The sequence below is a fragment of the Cucurbita pepo genome, chromosome 12 (assembly GCF_057944985.1).
Source record: "Cucurbita pepo subsp. pepo isolate OVF chromosome 12, ASM5794498v1, whole genome shotgun sequence".
Lineage (NCBI taxonomy): Eukaryota > Viridiplantae > Streptophyta > Magnoliopsida > Cucurbitales > Cucurbitaceae > Cucurbita > Cucurbita pepo.
This window is the reverse complement of record NC_141809.1, coordinates 1,382,948-1,400,133: the sequence shown is the minus strand read 5'-3', so window position 1 is coordinate 1,400,133 and position 17,186 is coordinate 1,382,948. Positions and strand designations below refer to the sequence as shown.

Below are 17,186 nucleotides of genomic sequence, written 5' to 3'. Positions count from 1 at the left end.
ATTAATTTATGATTATTTTCATACATAATTTTACAATTTATTATGATATTTTTAAAAAATTGAAAATATCAATTTTTAAAAAAATTATTTTGTCTGAAAATTTTCATATTTATTTCCACCTAGATTTTCAACTTTCCATGTAATTTTTAATTACAAAAAGTAAAATATCATAATAATTTCAATAAATTATATATATATATATAGTTGTAACAAGACTACTAGAGGAGTGTCCAGAGAGCGTTGTGACATGAAGGTGACTAGTTGAGAAGTTGGTTGGAGTGTAGCACCAACACGAGTTGGGTTGTACTCATTCCATATATATATATATATATATATATACATATATATATATACATACATACATACATATGCGAAGCTGTAACAAGACTACTAGAGGAGTGTCGAGGGAGCGTTGTCACGTGAAGGTGACTAGTTGAGAAGTTGGTTGGAGTGTAGTACCAACACTGGATTGTGGTTATGACGAGGGAATATCGTGATACACATGCCCACATTTGTCATCGTAAGGGAATGTGACTAGTTGTCCATTCTTCCTACCCGGGTAACATTCTAACTCGTTATCAGTTTGATTGCTCTTGTTTTCTAAAATATTTCTTAAACGTGACTTGAGGTTCGAGCATACGCCGATATTATCCACAAGATCTTAATTTCACACGACTGACTTGTTCGTCTTGGTTACATATGTATTGTGGAGGGCGGGGATGGGATCGAGGGTGAGGAATATAATCCCCGTCCCATGCCATGTATAGCGGGAGAAATCTCTCTAGCTCCCTCTCTCGGTCTCTATTGCACATATTTTTAAGAGATTGAAATAATCTCGGTCGATATTTTATCATATTCTGAATATTAAATTGTACAAATTAATAATATGGCAAATAAACGGGAACATATTTTGTATTCATAAATAAAAAATAAAATAAAAACAATTTAATTATATTAATTGCAACTTTGTATATGAAAAAATAAACTTTTATGCCGATGTATTGACGTGCAATAAAGGAACCTTCGAGGGCGAATATATAAATTACAAAAACTAGAGGGGCAGATCTGCAAATAAAAAAAACTCAAATAAAGGCATCAATTTCGTCGAATTATTTAATTTTGAAATCAGAAATTCGACCGTTGTTTTCTCCATTCAAAATCCCACTCTACCAGAGTGAGAATCGGTCTCATAGAACCCTAAACACTCATTTCCCCCAATTCCATCTCCACAGATCCCATCAACTTCTGGCGATCTGAGAATCTTCACGACGATGCAAGATTTCTTCGGATCTGTTCGTCGATCCTTGGTATTTCTAGCGCCCGACGGTGACGACGGTGGGAAGTTCGGTGGCCTTGTCGAGAGGATTGGCTCCAGCATTCGAAAATCTCGAAATGGACTGTTTTCTAAGCATTCAGTGCGGGCTTTGCCACCGGTTGCGAAAGAAGATGCGCCTCCGATTTGGTGGCGGAAGGGAGAGTTGATTGGATGCGGTGCTTTTGGTCGAGTTTATATGGGGATGAATCTCGATTCTGGAGAGCTTATTGCAATCAAACAAGTCAGTTTTTGTAGATTTTGTTTATGAAATTCTTTATATATAATCGATTTTGAAATTTTATTTTGATTCTTGAATTCCTGGTTGCAGGTCTCAATTGCGGCTAATAGTGCTTCAAGGGAGAAAGCGCAGGTGAGAGAACGTTTATTAATTTGAAGTTTGCTAGATGTAGATGACTTGCAGTTGAAATTAGATAGCGATTTTTCTTTACTTTCTTGGTTCGAATTGAATTCATCGAACACACTCTCACACTTTATGTTCAACATAACTATTCAGGCTCACATCCGGGAGCTGGAGGAGGAAGTGAAGCTTTTGAAGAACCTTTCTCACCCCAATATTGTGGTAAGTAAAAGCTACTGGTCTTTTATTTTAGAGTTGTGCTAGCCCCTTGCTTATTTTCATTGTTGTGACTTTAGAGATATCTGGGAACTGCTAGAGAGGAATCTTCATTAAATATTCTATTGGAGTTTGTTCCTGGAGGATCAATATCATCTCTGTTAGGGAAATTTGGGTCTTTCCCTGAGTCTGTAAGTGTTGTATGTTTGTACCTTTAGTCTATGAACCCCTCTGTATTTAAATGAAGTAAATTTGATGCTGAAATTTTGCTAATGGTTATAGATTTTTTCTAAATTAGGTTATGAAGACCTACACGAAGCAGCTATTATTGGGACTTGAGTACCTTCATAAGAACGGCATCATGCATAGGGATATAAAGGTGATAGTGAAAACCCCATTTTGAGAAGGAAGAGTTTTAACTTTTAACCTTCCTTTTTTTTTTTTTTTTTTTTGAAAAAATTTAACTGAATAATGTCTACTTGAAATAGGGTGCAAATATTCTTGTAGACAATAAGGGGTGCATTAAACTTGCTGATTTTGGTGCATCCAAGAAAGTAGTTGAGCTGGTATTGCCCATTGTTTATCTAATTTAGTTACTTAAATTGATAATTAGCATTCATAACATAACAATTAGCATCTATGCAGGCAACTATAAATGGAGCCAAATCAATGAAGGGTACTCCGTATTGGATGGCTCCTGAAGTTATTCTCCAGACCGGACATAGCTTGTAAGAATCATCATCCTATGGTGAACTTTCTTGTTGGCTTTCACTGTTTCATTCCACGCCATTGACGTGGACATATGTATTAATACATAGGAAGAATACTAATGTGTTGAAATCTAAACCATGCCATTCATGTGAATGGGAGAAATACGAATGTGCTGAAACTTATTCTGAAATAATGGATATGTAACAAAAGTTGCAGAAGAAAACATGGAGTTTTCTTATTAAGAAACTAACATTTGGACTCTTGTTCTTCTTAATTTGATGTCTTAGCTCTGCTGATATATGGAGTGTGGGGTGTACTGTTATTGAAATGGCAACGGGGAAACCTCCATGGAGCCAACAGTATCAAGAGGTTAGCAATTGAATTTACTTTAATATGCATGTGCTTGCACTTTCTTCGAATATTTTATCAATTGAGTGAATTTTATTTTCAGGTTGCTGCTCTTTTCCACATAGGGAATACCAAGTCCCATCCACCCATTCCTGAGCATCTATCAGCTGAGGCTAAAGATTTTCTGTTAAAATGTCTACAAGAGTACTTTCAAAACTCTGACTTTTTCTATTCACTCGATTTTTTTCCCCTGGAAGAGTCAATTATAGCTTTACTATCAATAAGATTGATCGAGACGTTTACTCTATTCTCTGTTAAATTAAACTTTATCTAATTCAAATGTGCTCACAGGGAACCAAACTCAAGGCCTACTGCATCAGACTTGCTACAGGTATATCTGAACTATTTAAGGGTTTCTTATCAATTGGTCAAGCCTTGTGTTTATGTGTTCGAGAGAGTAGCTCTATTCTTACCCATTTTCTTTGGATATGTAGCATCCATTTGTCTCATGTGAGTATCAAGAACCTCATGCAGCAGTCCGTGCCTCCTCTTTGGTTTGTATAGTTTCTCGGTAACTTTAGTTTCTTCAATGGTTTTACCATCCCATCTTAACATCATTGATATTGCAGGAATCTGGGAAACAGATGGCTGATTCTAGGCTGAATTCTAATGATATGTAAGGACTTCAATTGATGATTGTTAAATTTCTGAGTTTAGTTGATGATTTTTGTTGCCCACTGTTAAACAGTGGACTCTAGACTGATGGTTTTTGTTGGCCATGTGCAGAACAAAGTCTATAATCCAACGTTCAACCTGTGAGGGCTTGAAGGATATTTGTGAAATGGGTAGCTTGAGGTGCTCTTCTGTATTTTCTGGGAACTATGAGGTACGGTCCAACTGGGGATCGAGCAATTTTGAGGATGACATGTGCCAGATAGATGATAAAGATCTGTTTGCTAGTTCATCGATAAAGTACAAATCTATTATATCATCAAATGATTTGAATAAGGTATCCATTGGCCCCCTGATTATGTTATTTATTATTTTTAACAACACCAAGAAGAATGAGCATCTTTTCATTTTTACCAGAGTTTCAATCCTATGTGTGAACCCACTGATGACTGGGCATGTAAATTGGATGAGAGCTCAGAGCTGAGAGGCAATTTAATGGAATTGTCTGGTATTCAAACTGGCCAGGAATCTACTAGCAAGGGAAATGACTTCACTTTTCCATGTGGTCAATCAACAGCTGAGGATGACGAAGAGGTTACAGACTCGAAGATTCAAGCCTTCCTGGATGAAAAGGTACTTCTATACTGGAAGATGTTTCTGAGTGATGGAATTATTGTATTCTTTATTAAGCTTGCATAATGCAGCACTATATTTCTTACATTAGAATTAATATTTTTCCTGTGGAATTAAAATTAGGCTTTGGAACTGAAGAAGCTACAAACACCTTTATATGAAGAGTTCCGCAGCACAGTTAATGCAGCTAATGCTTTAGGAGCAGGTGGCACTGAGAATAGCAAGAGTGTATCTAATTTTTTGAAATTGCCTCCCAAATGTGGGTCACCAAGTAAGCTGCGTGGTAAAAGACTCTCATCAATTGATGCTGGTAACTGTTCCAGCCGTCAGAGCCGTATAAAACAAGCTAGCATATTGCAAGATCGAGCTCTGCAGGAAATTCAGTCGCCTCAAATTGGGGAATGGAACAAATTGCTTCATACACAGCCAGAGTCTTGCACACCAAGGTTGTAATTTAGTGGTTTATATTTCTACTTTATTTGTGGTAAGTAAATTTAACTGTCAATAATGGAAAACTTGCTTGCAGTTTCTCTGAGAGACAAAGGAAATGGAAAGAAGAGCTTGAGGAAGAACTTAAAAGGAAGCGAGGTTAGTTTACTTTGATGTTGTGATCTCAAGTCTAGTTTACTTTGATGTTGTCATCATTTTCTCCGTCGAGTGAATTATGTGTTGGTTTATGTTAGTTATCTATCACCACTAGAATATCAAGAGATATATTCAAAAATTGATTAAACGATTTAAAAGTTCACAGGCTTTTGGAGAGAGGGCTAGAGTCTATCCCCTTTATACTAAAAGTCAAAACAAAATACACACCAACTTCCATTATTGGTAACTTCCCAAAATAACTACTTAATGAGCCTAATCAACATAGTAGGTGGTGAAATTGTCATCCTCCCTTCTCATTTCTAACATGGTATTAGAGTCATACCAATAGAATCCTCAAGTGTTGAACAAAGAAGTTGTGAGTCTCAAATGTATAGTCAAAGGTGACTCAAGTGTCGAACAAAGTCAATTATCCTCGAGTAGGATCATTTCCCATATTTATATGTTTTCCTTCCTAGCATCCGTGTTAGGGCTATACGATGGGTTGACTGAAAGAGATACATGTGTCAACTCGGTAGGTTGGGTTGAGGATTATTGAGAGGAGTAGTCCCACATTAGCCGATTAAGAGGAAGATCATGGGTTTATAAGTAAGGAACACTATCTCCATTAGTACAAGGCCTTATGGGGGACCAAAAGCAAAGCCATAAGAACTTATACTCAAAGTGGACAATATCATACCATTGTGGAGGTTCGTGATTTCTAACATTGTACTAGAGTCATGGCAATAGAATTCTCAAGTGTTGAACAAAGAAGTTGTGAGCCTCAAAGGTGTAGTCAAAGGTGACTCAAGTATCGAATAAAGGGTGTACTTTGTTCGAGGGCTCCAGAGAAGGAGTTGAGCCTCAATAAACGGGAGGTTGTTCGAGAGTTCTAGAGAAGGAGACCTCAAGGGGAGGCTTTAAGTTGGTGTACTTTGTTCGATGGGAGGATTGTTGAGGATTATTGAGAGGAGTAGTCCCACATTGGCTAATTAAGAGGAAGATCATGAGTTTATAAGTAAAGAACACTATCTCCATTGATACGAGACCTTTTAAGGAAACCAAAAGCAAAATCATGAGAGCTTGTACTCAAAGTGGACAATATCATACTATTGTAGAAGTTCGTGATTTCTAACCGGTTGTGCTCATCCCTAGTTAGTTGGTACCCCATCTCAACTCGGTCTCAGGGAACGACCAATGAGTTTTTTCCCTCTTTGAGATGCCCATGGGTGGGGAGGGTTCACCCCATAACATAACATATTTACAATTTTGGAAGCAAGGGAGATACTACTTGGAAAAAAACCAAATAAAACACATAGCTTACTAAATAAAACACATAGCTTACTAAATAAAACAACCATAGCTTACTTAGAACGCAACCAAATAAAACAAATAAAACATATTTACAAATTTGGAAGCAACGGAGATACTACTTGGAAAGCAACCAAATAAAACGCATAGCTTACTAAATAAAAACAACCATAGCTTACTTTGAAAGCAACCAAATAAAACAAATAACCATAGCTTACCAAGATATTGATTCGATTTATTAGAAAAGGAACACTTACATTTGGTTATTAAATAATATGATATTCATATAAGGTTTTAGTGTTTTCTATTCATTATCTTTGCACAATTATACATTAGATTTTAGTGTTTTCTATACATAGCTTTGCATAATTACATACGGAAAGTGAGTGCAATGCCGTGCATATTGCAGAAATGATGCGGCGCGGAACTGTAGGAGCAATTCACTAAAATTACCATTGGATCAGAAACTAAAAACAACAAAAACCACGGTGAATCTCACATCCCCTGGCAGTAAAAAGTTGTGTAGCCAATGGATAACTGTTAATACTATGCAGGGATAAAATTGCCTTCTCATCATTGCAATTTGTTAGAAATGTATGTACACACACTATCATCACCAGCAAAGAAATGGTGGGTGCTCCACAAATCTTGTTCATGATCTCAGCACAGAGCCACAACAATCTCACAACGAAAGTCGTATGTTTACATTTCCTTCACTTGATTATTAATATTTGCACCCTACTCCTCCTCCCCGCCTCACCGCTCCGCCCCGCCGCACTCGGTGTCGGTGGCTCCTATTATCTTCTATGCTATTTATGAAAATTTGTGGTTTGTAGAAAGTCTTTTAGTTCATGTTCTTCTTCCAAGTGTGAGAAAGTAGCAGAGCTTGTTATAAGTCATAACATGTATTGTAAGCCTCTTCTTGTCTGATCTTCTCAATGATTGACATACCACAAACAACAGCTTCCAGGTTTGAAATATTGGCATCAACTTTAGATTTTGATTCCTTAAGCAGTTCAACAAACCTGTGAATTTATATTCATAAGCCATGATTGTAGGGGCTGATTTTGACATTTTTAGAATTGAAAGACTGTTTTTAGACAATAATTAGTAGAATTTTAGGAAATAAGAGACTTTTTTTTGTTATCACTTCGGGATAGTCTAACGTCTTTGAAGTTCATATGATTGAGTCACCTAAAAAAGTGTACTTTATTAGTATAAATAGTAACTTTCAATTTTTTTTATGCATTTTTTAGTTATCATATTCTTAATATCACTCTTATTCAAGCATGATCTTCTCATTTACTCAGACATCATAGAAAGATTATCGACTCTTCTTGACAACTTTTCAGTAAGGAATAGATTATGATATTAAGTTAGTCACAATACATTTAAATGTCATATCCTTCTATGAATTTTCTTTTTTTAAATTTAGCGCATAGTTTTAGTAAGCAATTAAGATCGTTGTTTTTGTTAGAACTATTAATTTGACTCGTTTTTCACTTTCATAAAAGAGACAAAAGGAGAGGGAAAAATTTAGAAAAATTTAAGAAAGTTTTGAAGGATATTGTGATGCAATATATTGGATTTACTTGAAAATGTAAGTAAAAAGCTTTATAAATTGCACATTCTCAAGTAAGCAATTATTTTCCTTTTCTTAATATATATATTTTTTATTATTATTATCTAGAACATTCTTATTTTTATTTATTTTCCAAAATATATTTTTTTCTCTAAGAAAATAAATCTAAACACGTGATAAGGTTATATTATCGTGATATACAAAATGAAATATAGTTTACACTTTAGGGATAGATACTCTTTCTCGGTTGCTTTCTCTTAGTGTTTGTAGCTGAGCGATACCTCGTTATATGATTGAAAAAGATGGTTCGAAAACCTTGAAGTTAAATTGAAATATAAAAATTAAAATCAAAATTCGAATTGGATTAAGAATTTTAGGACTTGGGACAGTTTTTTTTTTTTCTCTTATTATTATTATTACTAATTATAATTTTTATTTTATGGTAATTTGTTTTACAGAGCAAAATAAGCTGCCATTTTGTAAATAATAAATACAAAAAGACATGCACGTGGAGACTCGTTATTGGTTTGTAATCAAGTAGTGGATTGGATCAAATAAATATAGCTTCGTGGACAGAATAATTTAAAAGATTTTAATAGGAAAAAAAATTATAAATAAAATAATCTCAAAATCAATTGTCTTCCTAGACTAAATTTTATATTTTTTTTAATTAAAAAATATATTTGATGAAATTATAATTAAAAACTTTGTTTTTTTTTTTCTTTTTAAGAACGGTTTGAGTTCTTATACTTATCACCAAAATTACAAAATAATAATAATAATAATAAAATATTAATTTTTTTTTATTAATTTCACTCGTAATTATCAACTTGAATATAGTTCAATAATCATATATATTTATTATTTATGGACGGTAAAAAATGATTTTTTAAATATTTTAAATATCCTAACCATTAATTTGGTTCCTATTTATCATCATAACCGACATAGTAATGATATTTCTGATAGTCCGACGAGTATGAACTTGAAGAATCGAATTTTAAAATTTTTAAAAGACGAATTAGCCCTTACATGTTTGAACAAGATGGGTATCCATTCTCGATAGCTGTGGTAATGTTCGTAGTGATTTTAAATACTAGATGGGTATATACTCAACCAGTAGCAACACTAAATTGATCAAAAATTCCTTCATTCACCAACATCGCCGTCGCCGTTCCTTCTCCGACCTCCTCCTCCTCGTCGCCGCCGTCAATTTCTTCACTTTCCTCTGTTTCCACAAAACAGAGCCTTAGCCGGCCGCCGCTTCTCTCCGCCTGAAAACACGGCGACCTCGCTGGAGTTCTCACCGCCGCAATTATCAGCCTCCCCTCTTGCCGGTGGGGCATGACCCGAAACGACTCCGTTTCTCTAATAGTCGTCAACGGCGGTGGAAATTCATGGGAATTGGAATTGGAATTGGAATTGGAATTGGAATGGGTTTTTTTCCCCCATTTTGTCTGCAAATCCTCACCGCCGGTCTCCGGCGAGAAAATGTTATTCTCGATTATATCGATGCCGGTTTCGTTGCCCAAATTTTCAGTACAGAGCTCCAAGCTTTTTTCGCTCAGGCCGGTGAGGTTGAACCGTTTAGCAAGGGGATGAACATACACCGATTCCGATTTCCTCACCGGAGTCTCGCCGGCAAGGAGAGATTGTACTGAAGTCCAGTCTCCGCCGTTACCGCCGCCGCATTGATCGGAATGGATTAAGGATTTAGAAGGGTCGGAGAAAGGGGGCTTTAAAGGAGGATCAAAGGGTGGGAAAATTAGGGTTCTTTGGTCGACGAGATGAGAGTCGAGACATGATTGTAAGCTTCTTCTGTAAACCATGGTCGCCATTAAAATGAAGGTTTTGGAGAACAGAGGAGGAGAGAGAAAGAAGGGTAGAGAGAGAAAGAGGGGAATTCAAAAAGGGCATGTGGGGAAGATGAAGGGGTGAAGGGGGGGAATTTGTAGGGCTTCAAAAAGTGACGTTTTTTTTTTTTTTTTTTTTTTTTTTTTTTTTTTTTTTAATTATACAAATAATAATAATAATAATAATAATAATAATTTAATTTTTTTTTTTTTTTTTGGAAAAAATTATGTGTTTTGTTTTTGACACAAAAACAAAACTATGGAATAAAATGGGAAAATATCCAACCAAGAAGATCCCTTCTATGTTGTTGGTTTACTTTCGTCCGCTCTTAAAAAAAACATTTCAACCTCATCATTAGTAGATATTGTCATTTTTTACCTGTTACGTATGGTCGTTAGCTTCATAGTTTTAAAACGTGTCGACTAGGGGAGAGGATTTGACACCTTTCTAAGGAATGCTTCGTTCCCCTCTCCACCCGATATGGGATCTCACAACTCATTCCCTTGGAAGCTCAGCGTCTTTGCTAGTATACTGCTCGATGTCTAGCTCTAATACCATTTGTAATAGTCTAAGTCCATCGCTAATAGGTATTGTCCGCTTTTGCTCGTTACGTATTGTCGTTAGTATCATGGTTTTAAAATGCGTCTACGGGGGAGAGGTTTTCATACCCTTCTAAGGAATGTTTTGTTCCTCTCTCCACCCGATATGGGATCTCTCAATTCATCCCTTTGGGGGTCAACGTTCTCACTGGCACACTGCCTAATGTCTGGCTCTTATACCATTTGTAACAGCTCAAGTCCATCGCTAACCGATATTGTTTGCTTTTGCCCATTATGTATTGTCGTTAGCATCACAGTTTTAAAATACGTCTACTAGGAAGAGATTTTTATACCCTTATAAGAAATGTTTTGTTCATCTCTCCACCCGATATGGGATCTCGCAATTCATCCCCTTGGGGACCAGTGTTCTCGTTGGCATATTGCCCAATGTGTGACTCTTATACCATTTGTAATAACCCAAGCTCATAGCTAACAGATATTGGCCGCTTTTATCTGTTACCTATTGTCGTCAGCCTCGTGATTTTAAAACGCGTCTAGTAGAGAGAGATTTTCACACCCTTATAAGGAATGTTTCGTTCTCCTCTCCACCCGATATGGGATCTCACATGAACAATTACACTTGTAAACACAAATGAATCGTGAACTAGTGTGGACTAACTTAACCAATAGAAAATATGGTATTTCAGTATATTTTGGATGTACCTTTTTCACATCGTCCGTACTGCATTTTTATTATAAAGGAGTTTTTGGAGTAACGAAAGACGAGTCATATTATTATCCTGGCTAAGAATTTGAGATTTTTTAGATGCTCCAATAAGGAACTAAGAAAAAAGGTGAAATTCCTGCCTTGATTGACCCCACATAGTTCGACTCTCGAGAAAATAGTCGAGACGTGGTCATGTTTGATTGAGACACGCATGTTGCACGCCTTGACCTAGGGCTCAACCTTTAGGGTAGGTTTAGGACTAAACATTGAACTTCGACCTCGAGTCCTAACCTTCTATGATCAATCTAAGGCTCATTTTACGTCATATTACCAAAAATATATATATATATATATATATATATATTTATTTATTTATTTATTTATTATTTTTGGTAATTCAATAAAGATTGAATTTCTAACTTTAAAGTAAGTAAATAAATAAATAGCCCAACCATTTAATTACCTTTTTAGGTTAAAACTCAATTTTTGTTTTTATATTTTAATTTGTTGTATGTTAATATTCAATTTTAGTTGTTGTAAGAAATTCAAAAAATAAAAAACTAATTTCAATATTTTAACTTTTTTTTATTAATAATAAAAAGATTAATGGTAATTTTTTTTTTTTTTTTCAGTTTTTTGAGTTAAACAATTGCAGGAGTGAAAAACCGAGCCATCGATCTTTGAAATGATAATTAGTATTTATCCACTCAACTATGTTCTGATGACCCTACCAAAAATGGTAGAACCGCTCGTTAATATATCCATATATTCTCTAAGTCTTTTCAAAAGTAGATGAGCACGAGAAGATTCATAAGGTTTGATCCTCATTCTATTCCAGAGAAAATACAACAAAAATAAATGGGATTCCCCGTATTTATTTTTTTGACAACGATGGCCTTCCCCTTTGTGTTTTTTTGCAAAATTAGGTCTGGTTTTGATGCTCGAGGAGATTGATAGAATGATCTGAACTAATACGTGAAATTGTTATAAACTCGATTTAGGGTTTTTTTTTTTCTTCTTATCGTTCTTGGTTGTTTCTCTGTTGATTTTTTCCTGATTTTGGTAGCTTAATTAAGAAGCTAGATTGACAACTAGTTAGTTAGTTGTCATTTCTCGAGGAATTTCTTAAGAAGGCAACTATTATTCATTTTTGGATTTCTTGCCTGTTAATGTCTTCAAAATATATTTGTAAGTAAAATCTCGAGCTACTCGTGAGCTAGGGTCAGGTAATTCATGTATCAAACCTTAAACGGAAGTTGATATTGAACATGGCTGTGTTAGATGTCATTAAAGCCATGAAACGTGCCAAAATGACTTGAAATTGATACTCAACATCCGTGCATGCTTGCCAAGTGCTACTCGGTAATGCTAATTTTCGTGAGTATTAGTTTTTAGGGTTAGTATTGATTTGGTAAGAAATTTGTTAGGGATTATAAAACTTGTACATATCTTCACAATGGTATGATATATCTACGACTTTCGTTGTAAGTTCTCGTAACATTATTCTGTATCAACAAAAACGTTGTCCTCTTTGGGCTTTCCCTTTCGGGCTTCCCCTCAAGGCTTTAAAACGCAACCAATGTGGGACATCACAATCCACCCCCCTTCAGGGCCCAGCGTCCTCGCTGGCACTCTTTCCTTCCTTCCTTCAATCGATGTGGAACCGCCTCCAAATCCACCCCCTTTGGGGCCCCCAGCGTCCTTACTGGCACACCGCCTCATGTCTACCCCCATTCGGGGAACAACGAGAAGGCTAACACATCGTCCAGTGTCTAGCTCCGATACCCTTTGTAAGGACCCAGGCCCACCGCTAGCAGATATTATCCTCTTTAGGCTTTCCCTTTCGGGTTTCCCCTGAATGCTTTAAAACACGTCTACTAGTGGAAGGTTTCTACACTCTTATAAATGGTGGTTTGTTCTCCTCCCCAACCAATGTGGGACATCACACTTATGACTTCTTGTTAGATTCTACCAATACGACTAAGTCAAAGGATATGGCTCGGTACCAATTGTTTGAAAAGATGATGACCCTCCACATATCTCTATATAAACAGTATGAGATTGTACACTGTCACTATGAACATAGCTCAACTACATTAATATTGAAATATTCTATATATATATATATATATATATATATATATATATATATATATATAATCAAGTTGATGTTAAAAGTATGAATTTGAAATTATTTAAAACACCCTAACTTTCCTTTTGTGTAAAGGGCAATTATGGAAAGATGTAAATGGGAGATGAATACTTCGGGGACAAATTTCCTTATTTTGGAGAAAAAATATATGGAAGAAAAGTTATTCTTTTTGTTAATATAGCTGTTGCCTTGCAAAAAAGACCCTTTTCCAGCTATTAGATTACCCTATGTAGAAAATAGGCATTATATATAATAATCTCTTTTATAACATAAAGTATATACTATTCCTTCTCTAATTTCACTTTTAACCGTCCCCAATGTCGGTAAAAATATGTCGTCGTTTTACTTATTTTAAACATTCGTGTCGTTTTCTGGTTGCTGTGTTATGTTTATCTAGTTTTCGTGTTTAAATTAAATTAATAAAAATACCCTTGAATTTTATAGGTTGGGACAATATTTGTTAGCGGTGGGCTTGGGCTGTTACAAATGGTATCAGAGCAAGACACTGGGCAGTGTGAAGCTGAGCCCTGAAGGAGGGTGGGCATTGGGCGTGCGTAAGAGCCCGAGAACGTTGAGCCCCGAAAGGGGAGTGGAAGTCGAACAGTGTGCTAGCGAGGATGATATTAGAACCGGACATTGGGCAGTGTGCCAATAAGAAAGCGGAGCCCTGAAGGGGGGTGGACATTGGGCGTGCGCAAGAGTTCGAGAACGTTGAGCCCTGAAAGGGGGGGTGGACGTCGAACAGTGTGCTAACGAGGATGGTATCAGAGCCAGAAACTGGGTAGTGTGCCAATAAGGAAGTTGAGCCTTGAAAGGGGGGTGGACATTGGGCGTGCCAAGAGTCCGAGGACATTGAGCCCCGAAAGGGGGGTGGACGTCGAACAGTGTGCTAGCGAGGATGGTATCAGAGCCGGACACTGGGTAGGGTGCCAATAAGGAAGCTGAGCCCTGAAGGGGGGTAGACATTGGGCGTTCGCAAGAGTCCGAGGACGTTGAGCATCGAAAGGGGGGTGGACGTCAAACATTGTGCTAGCGAGGATGGTATCAGAGTCAGAAACTGGGCAGTGTGCTAATAAGGAAGCTGAGCCCTAAAGGGGGTGGACATTGGGCGTGCGCAAGAGTCTGAGAACGTTGAGCCCTGAAAGGGGGGTGGGCGTCGAACAATGTGCTAGCGATGATGGTATTAGAGCCAAACACTAGGCAATGTGCCAATAAGGAAGTTGAGCCCTGAAGGGGGGTGGAAATTGAGCGGGCGCAAGGGTCCGAGGACGTTGAGCCCCGAAAGGGGGGTGGACGTCGAACAGTGTGCTAGCGAGGATGGTATCAGAGCGGGACATTGGGCAGTGTGCCGATAAAGAAGCTGAGCCCTGAAGGGGGGTGGGCATTGGGCATGCATAAGAGTCCGAGGACGTTGAGCCCCGAAAGGGGGGGTGAACGTCGAACAGTGTGCTAGCGAGGATGGTATCAGAGCCGGACACTGGGTAGTGTGCCGATAAGGAAGCTGAGCCCTGAAGGGGGGTAGACATTGGGCGTGCGCAAGAGTCTGAGGACGTTGAGCCCCAAAAGGGGGGAGGGGGTGGACGTCGAACAGTGTGCTAGCGAGGATACTGGATCTTGAAAGGAAGTGAATTGTAAGATCTCACATCGGTTGGAGAGGGAAACGAAACATTCTTTATAAGAGTGTGGAAATGAGCTTGGGCTGTTACACAAGCTCTATCACGAACATGTCAGTATTAAACACTTGTAAAAATTCATGAATTTACCCGATACAGCCCTAAAACTCTAGGGTTTTGGTAGGACGACGCCATAGCCCACTTGAAAGACCCTTTTGGTTGTGCTTTACACCTTCCCTATATAGACGTTTAGGATCCTCCCCTTTGCCATTACAATAATAATATTCAAATTAGATACCTTTGGCAACTATACAAACATATGTAATGTAATATACTTTTATAAAGTTTTCATGTCCCCTAACTTTATATGAAGTGGGCATAATTTAGATTAATATATGATATAATATATGCTTTTTGTACTATATTATATTATTCCTTTTTAAACCATATACTATTCGTATTTGTTCTAATCCATTCAAACCCATGCCTCCAACGAGTCCAAAATTGAAAATCAAGAACATGGTTTTGTAGAGATAAATCCCGTTAAATTTATCGTTAACTTAATTAAGTTTCGTGTCAACGGTAATTAAGTTTGGTGATACCCTCAAATTAATAATTGTATTAATTCAGATTTGTTAGTTTAAAATTATTATTTTTTAATTATTAAAATAAGAAAAATAGAAGAAATAAAAATTTGAATAAACGACTCGAGTATCCCGAACCAACTAACTCTAAAATTTATGATTTGGTTGGGTTGGACTGAACTTATTATTTAATAAAAGTTACTAAAAAAATATTTGAATTCGACCCAACCTAGCTTAAAGCAGCCTTATTTCGAGCCGTTTTTAAAAATATATATATATATATTTTTTAAGTTTTTGATGTATTTTTTATTTTTAAAATTTTAAAATTTTCATATATATATAAATAAATGATAAAATGGTAAAAAATGTATTCTCTTTTCATCCAAATTAAATTAGATTTATTATTTTTTACTTGAAATCACAATTAAAAACTCATACTATTTGTATAAAATATATATATATATATATATAAAATAATAATGAAGGCATGTTTTTAATTTTCACTTATTATTTATTTAAAAAAAAATACAAATGAACCTAGTTTTAAAAAGTCCCAAACATTATATAACTATAGTTTATTTTTTTAAAAAAATAACAAAATAATTAAAATATTAATGGAGAAGTATGCGTCATGATCCTCGATTAAATTGAATAAAAACCCTATAAAGTTAACACTTTAGTTTAAAATTTTTAATATATATATATATATTTGTCACCATTGAAATTAATATTGTAATAATCTAAACTTTATTGGGAAAGATTATAGAATCTAATTCATAGCTCAAAGAAAGGACTAACTCAAATGTTGATTATTATGCATTGTACCTTTCTTGACCATGTTAGTGCTTTCTTTTACTTAATTTTTTTTTTTAATTTTTAAGATCGAGGACACTGATTTTTTATTTGGAATTCTATCTGCTGTCTTGCATTAAATCAGTTGTTTGTTTTATATATGTTTGGATATGGATAGGATATCGATTTTTTATCTACATCCCAGTTCGTTCGTTTGATTTGTGCTCGAGTCGGATGATGATTTTATTTTTTTAATCATGAATGGATCATCGTTCCGCTTTCGATTTCGTGAATTGAATTCTATAATTAAATAACTGTCTCGATTTTTATCATGAGTTGTGTTCAGCGATGATTAGGCTATATCTGAATAAGAGCGATCCTGAATATAATATGACTAAGAAATGTTTAAAAGAATTGAAAATCACTACCAATACATGCTGTAAGGACTCGTGTTGAGTGACCTCTTGGAAATTTTCCTAATATGCATGTGAGTGAGTACAAAACATGCTGTAAGGACTCGTGTTGGTCTGTGAGGGATAGTTTTTACTCTTACAAGTGAGTAATGACTAACGTGACCATGTCTCGGGAAATGTCAAGGTCATCCAGATTCCAAATCATTAGAAGTGAAATATGAGTGATTAAAATTCATAACATTTTTCCGTGACATGACCAAATTTTCTACTTGTCATACTAAGAGCAAACCAACCCGAGTCCTTTTAGCCTACTTTATCATCACTCACATAATACAAAATTACTGTCAGTCAAACATGTTTTAACTCTAGAGTTTTATTTATTAAACAAGGACAAGAAAGCAGTAAATAGTAAATAAAATTCACGAAAAATCTACCGAATGACGTGTGGGAATGGAGAGCGGATAGAAGGGTAAATTTTGAAGAATTGATCGAGTAAACTCTATAGGTAAATTTTGAAGGGTAAATCCATCCCATTCTTATTCCATTTTTAATTAAATATATTATTTGAAAATATAAGAGAAAACCCTATGAATTATATTTAAAATATTATATAAAGAAAATAATAATTAAATTAATAACTGCCTGGTAGTTTGATTAATAATTAATTCATAGTCAAAATATTTATATCACTACCATTTATAAATAATAATTAATCAAAATTAATATCCAAATTATTTCAATTTCCATTTTTGGTAACTATATTATATTTCTAACAATTTCTGTT

At 35.6% G+C, this 17,186-nt stretch overlaps 2 protein-coding genes across 5 annotated transcripts; one reads left to right on the top strand and one right to left on the bottom strand.

The window, feature by feature from the left end:
* Window positions 1-1,132: 1,132 nt before the first annotated feature.
* Window positions 1,133-7,152, top strand: NP3 (NPK1-related protein kinase 3). Of its 4 annotated transcripts, none has more exons than XM_023691894.2 (18): window positions 1,134-1,556; window positions 1,644-1,685; window positions 1,830-1,895; window positions 1,970-2,080; window positions 2,188-2,268; window positions 2,378-2,455; window positions 2,535-2,617; window positions 2,888-2,969; window positions 3,052-3,152; window positions 3,300-3,339; window positions 3,443-3,502; window positions 3,578-3,624; window positions 3,735-3,957; window positions 4,038-4,253; window positions 4,377-4,699; window positions 4,780-4,841; window positions 6,556-6,634; window positions 6,737-7,152. In XM_023691894.2, exons 1-17 carry the CDS (start codon window positions 1,272-1,274, stop codon window positions 6,591-6,593), a joined length of 1,938 nt encoding a protein of 645 aa, XP_023547662.1. In that variant the 5' UTR covers window positions 1,134-1,271; the 3' UTR covers window positions 6,594-6,634; window positions 6,737-7,152. The 4 variants fall into 4 exon arrangements, with proteins under 4 accessions (XP_023547663.1, XP_023547662.1, XP_023547661.1 ...); XM_023691893.2 differs by having other exon boundaries at window positions 6,701-7,152; XM_023691895.2 differs by having other exon boundaries at window positions 1,133-1,556; window positions 4,146-4,253; window positions 6,556-7,152.
* Window positions 7,153-8,706: 1,554 nt separating this feature from the next.
* Window positions 8,707-9,659, bottom strand: LOC111807378 (protein FANTASTIC FOUR 3). The gene has a single exon (XM_023693083.2). The coding sequence runs from the start codon at window positions 9,564-9,566 to the stop codon at window positions 8,841-8,843; it is 726 nt and encodes a 241-aa protein (XP_023548851.2). The 5' UTR covers window positions 9,567-9,659; the 3' UTR covers window positions 8,707-8,840.
* Between the last annotated feature and the right edge of the window lie 7,527 nt (window positions 9,660-17,186).

Bases quoted from the DNA above. Each gene is read 5' to 3' on its own strand.
- NP3 (XM_023691894.2), top strand. From the start codon at position 1,272: ATGCAAGATTTCTTCGGATCTGTTCGTCGATCCTTGGTATTTCTAGCG. The intron at 3,958-4,037 runs GTATCCATTGGC...CATTTTTACCAG, and splicing joins CATCAAATGATTTGAATAAG to AGTTTCAATCCTATGTGTGA. The intron at 4,842-6,555 runs GTTAGTTTACTT...TGCATATTGCAG, and splicing joins AGAACTTAAAAGGAAGCGAG to AAATGATGCGGCGCGGAACT.
- LOC111807378 (XM_023693083.2), bottom strand. From the start codon at position 9,566: ATGGCGACCATGGTTTACAGAAGAAGCTTACAATCATGTCTCGACTCT.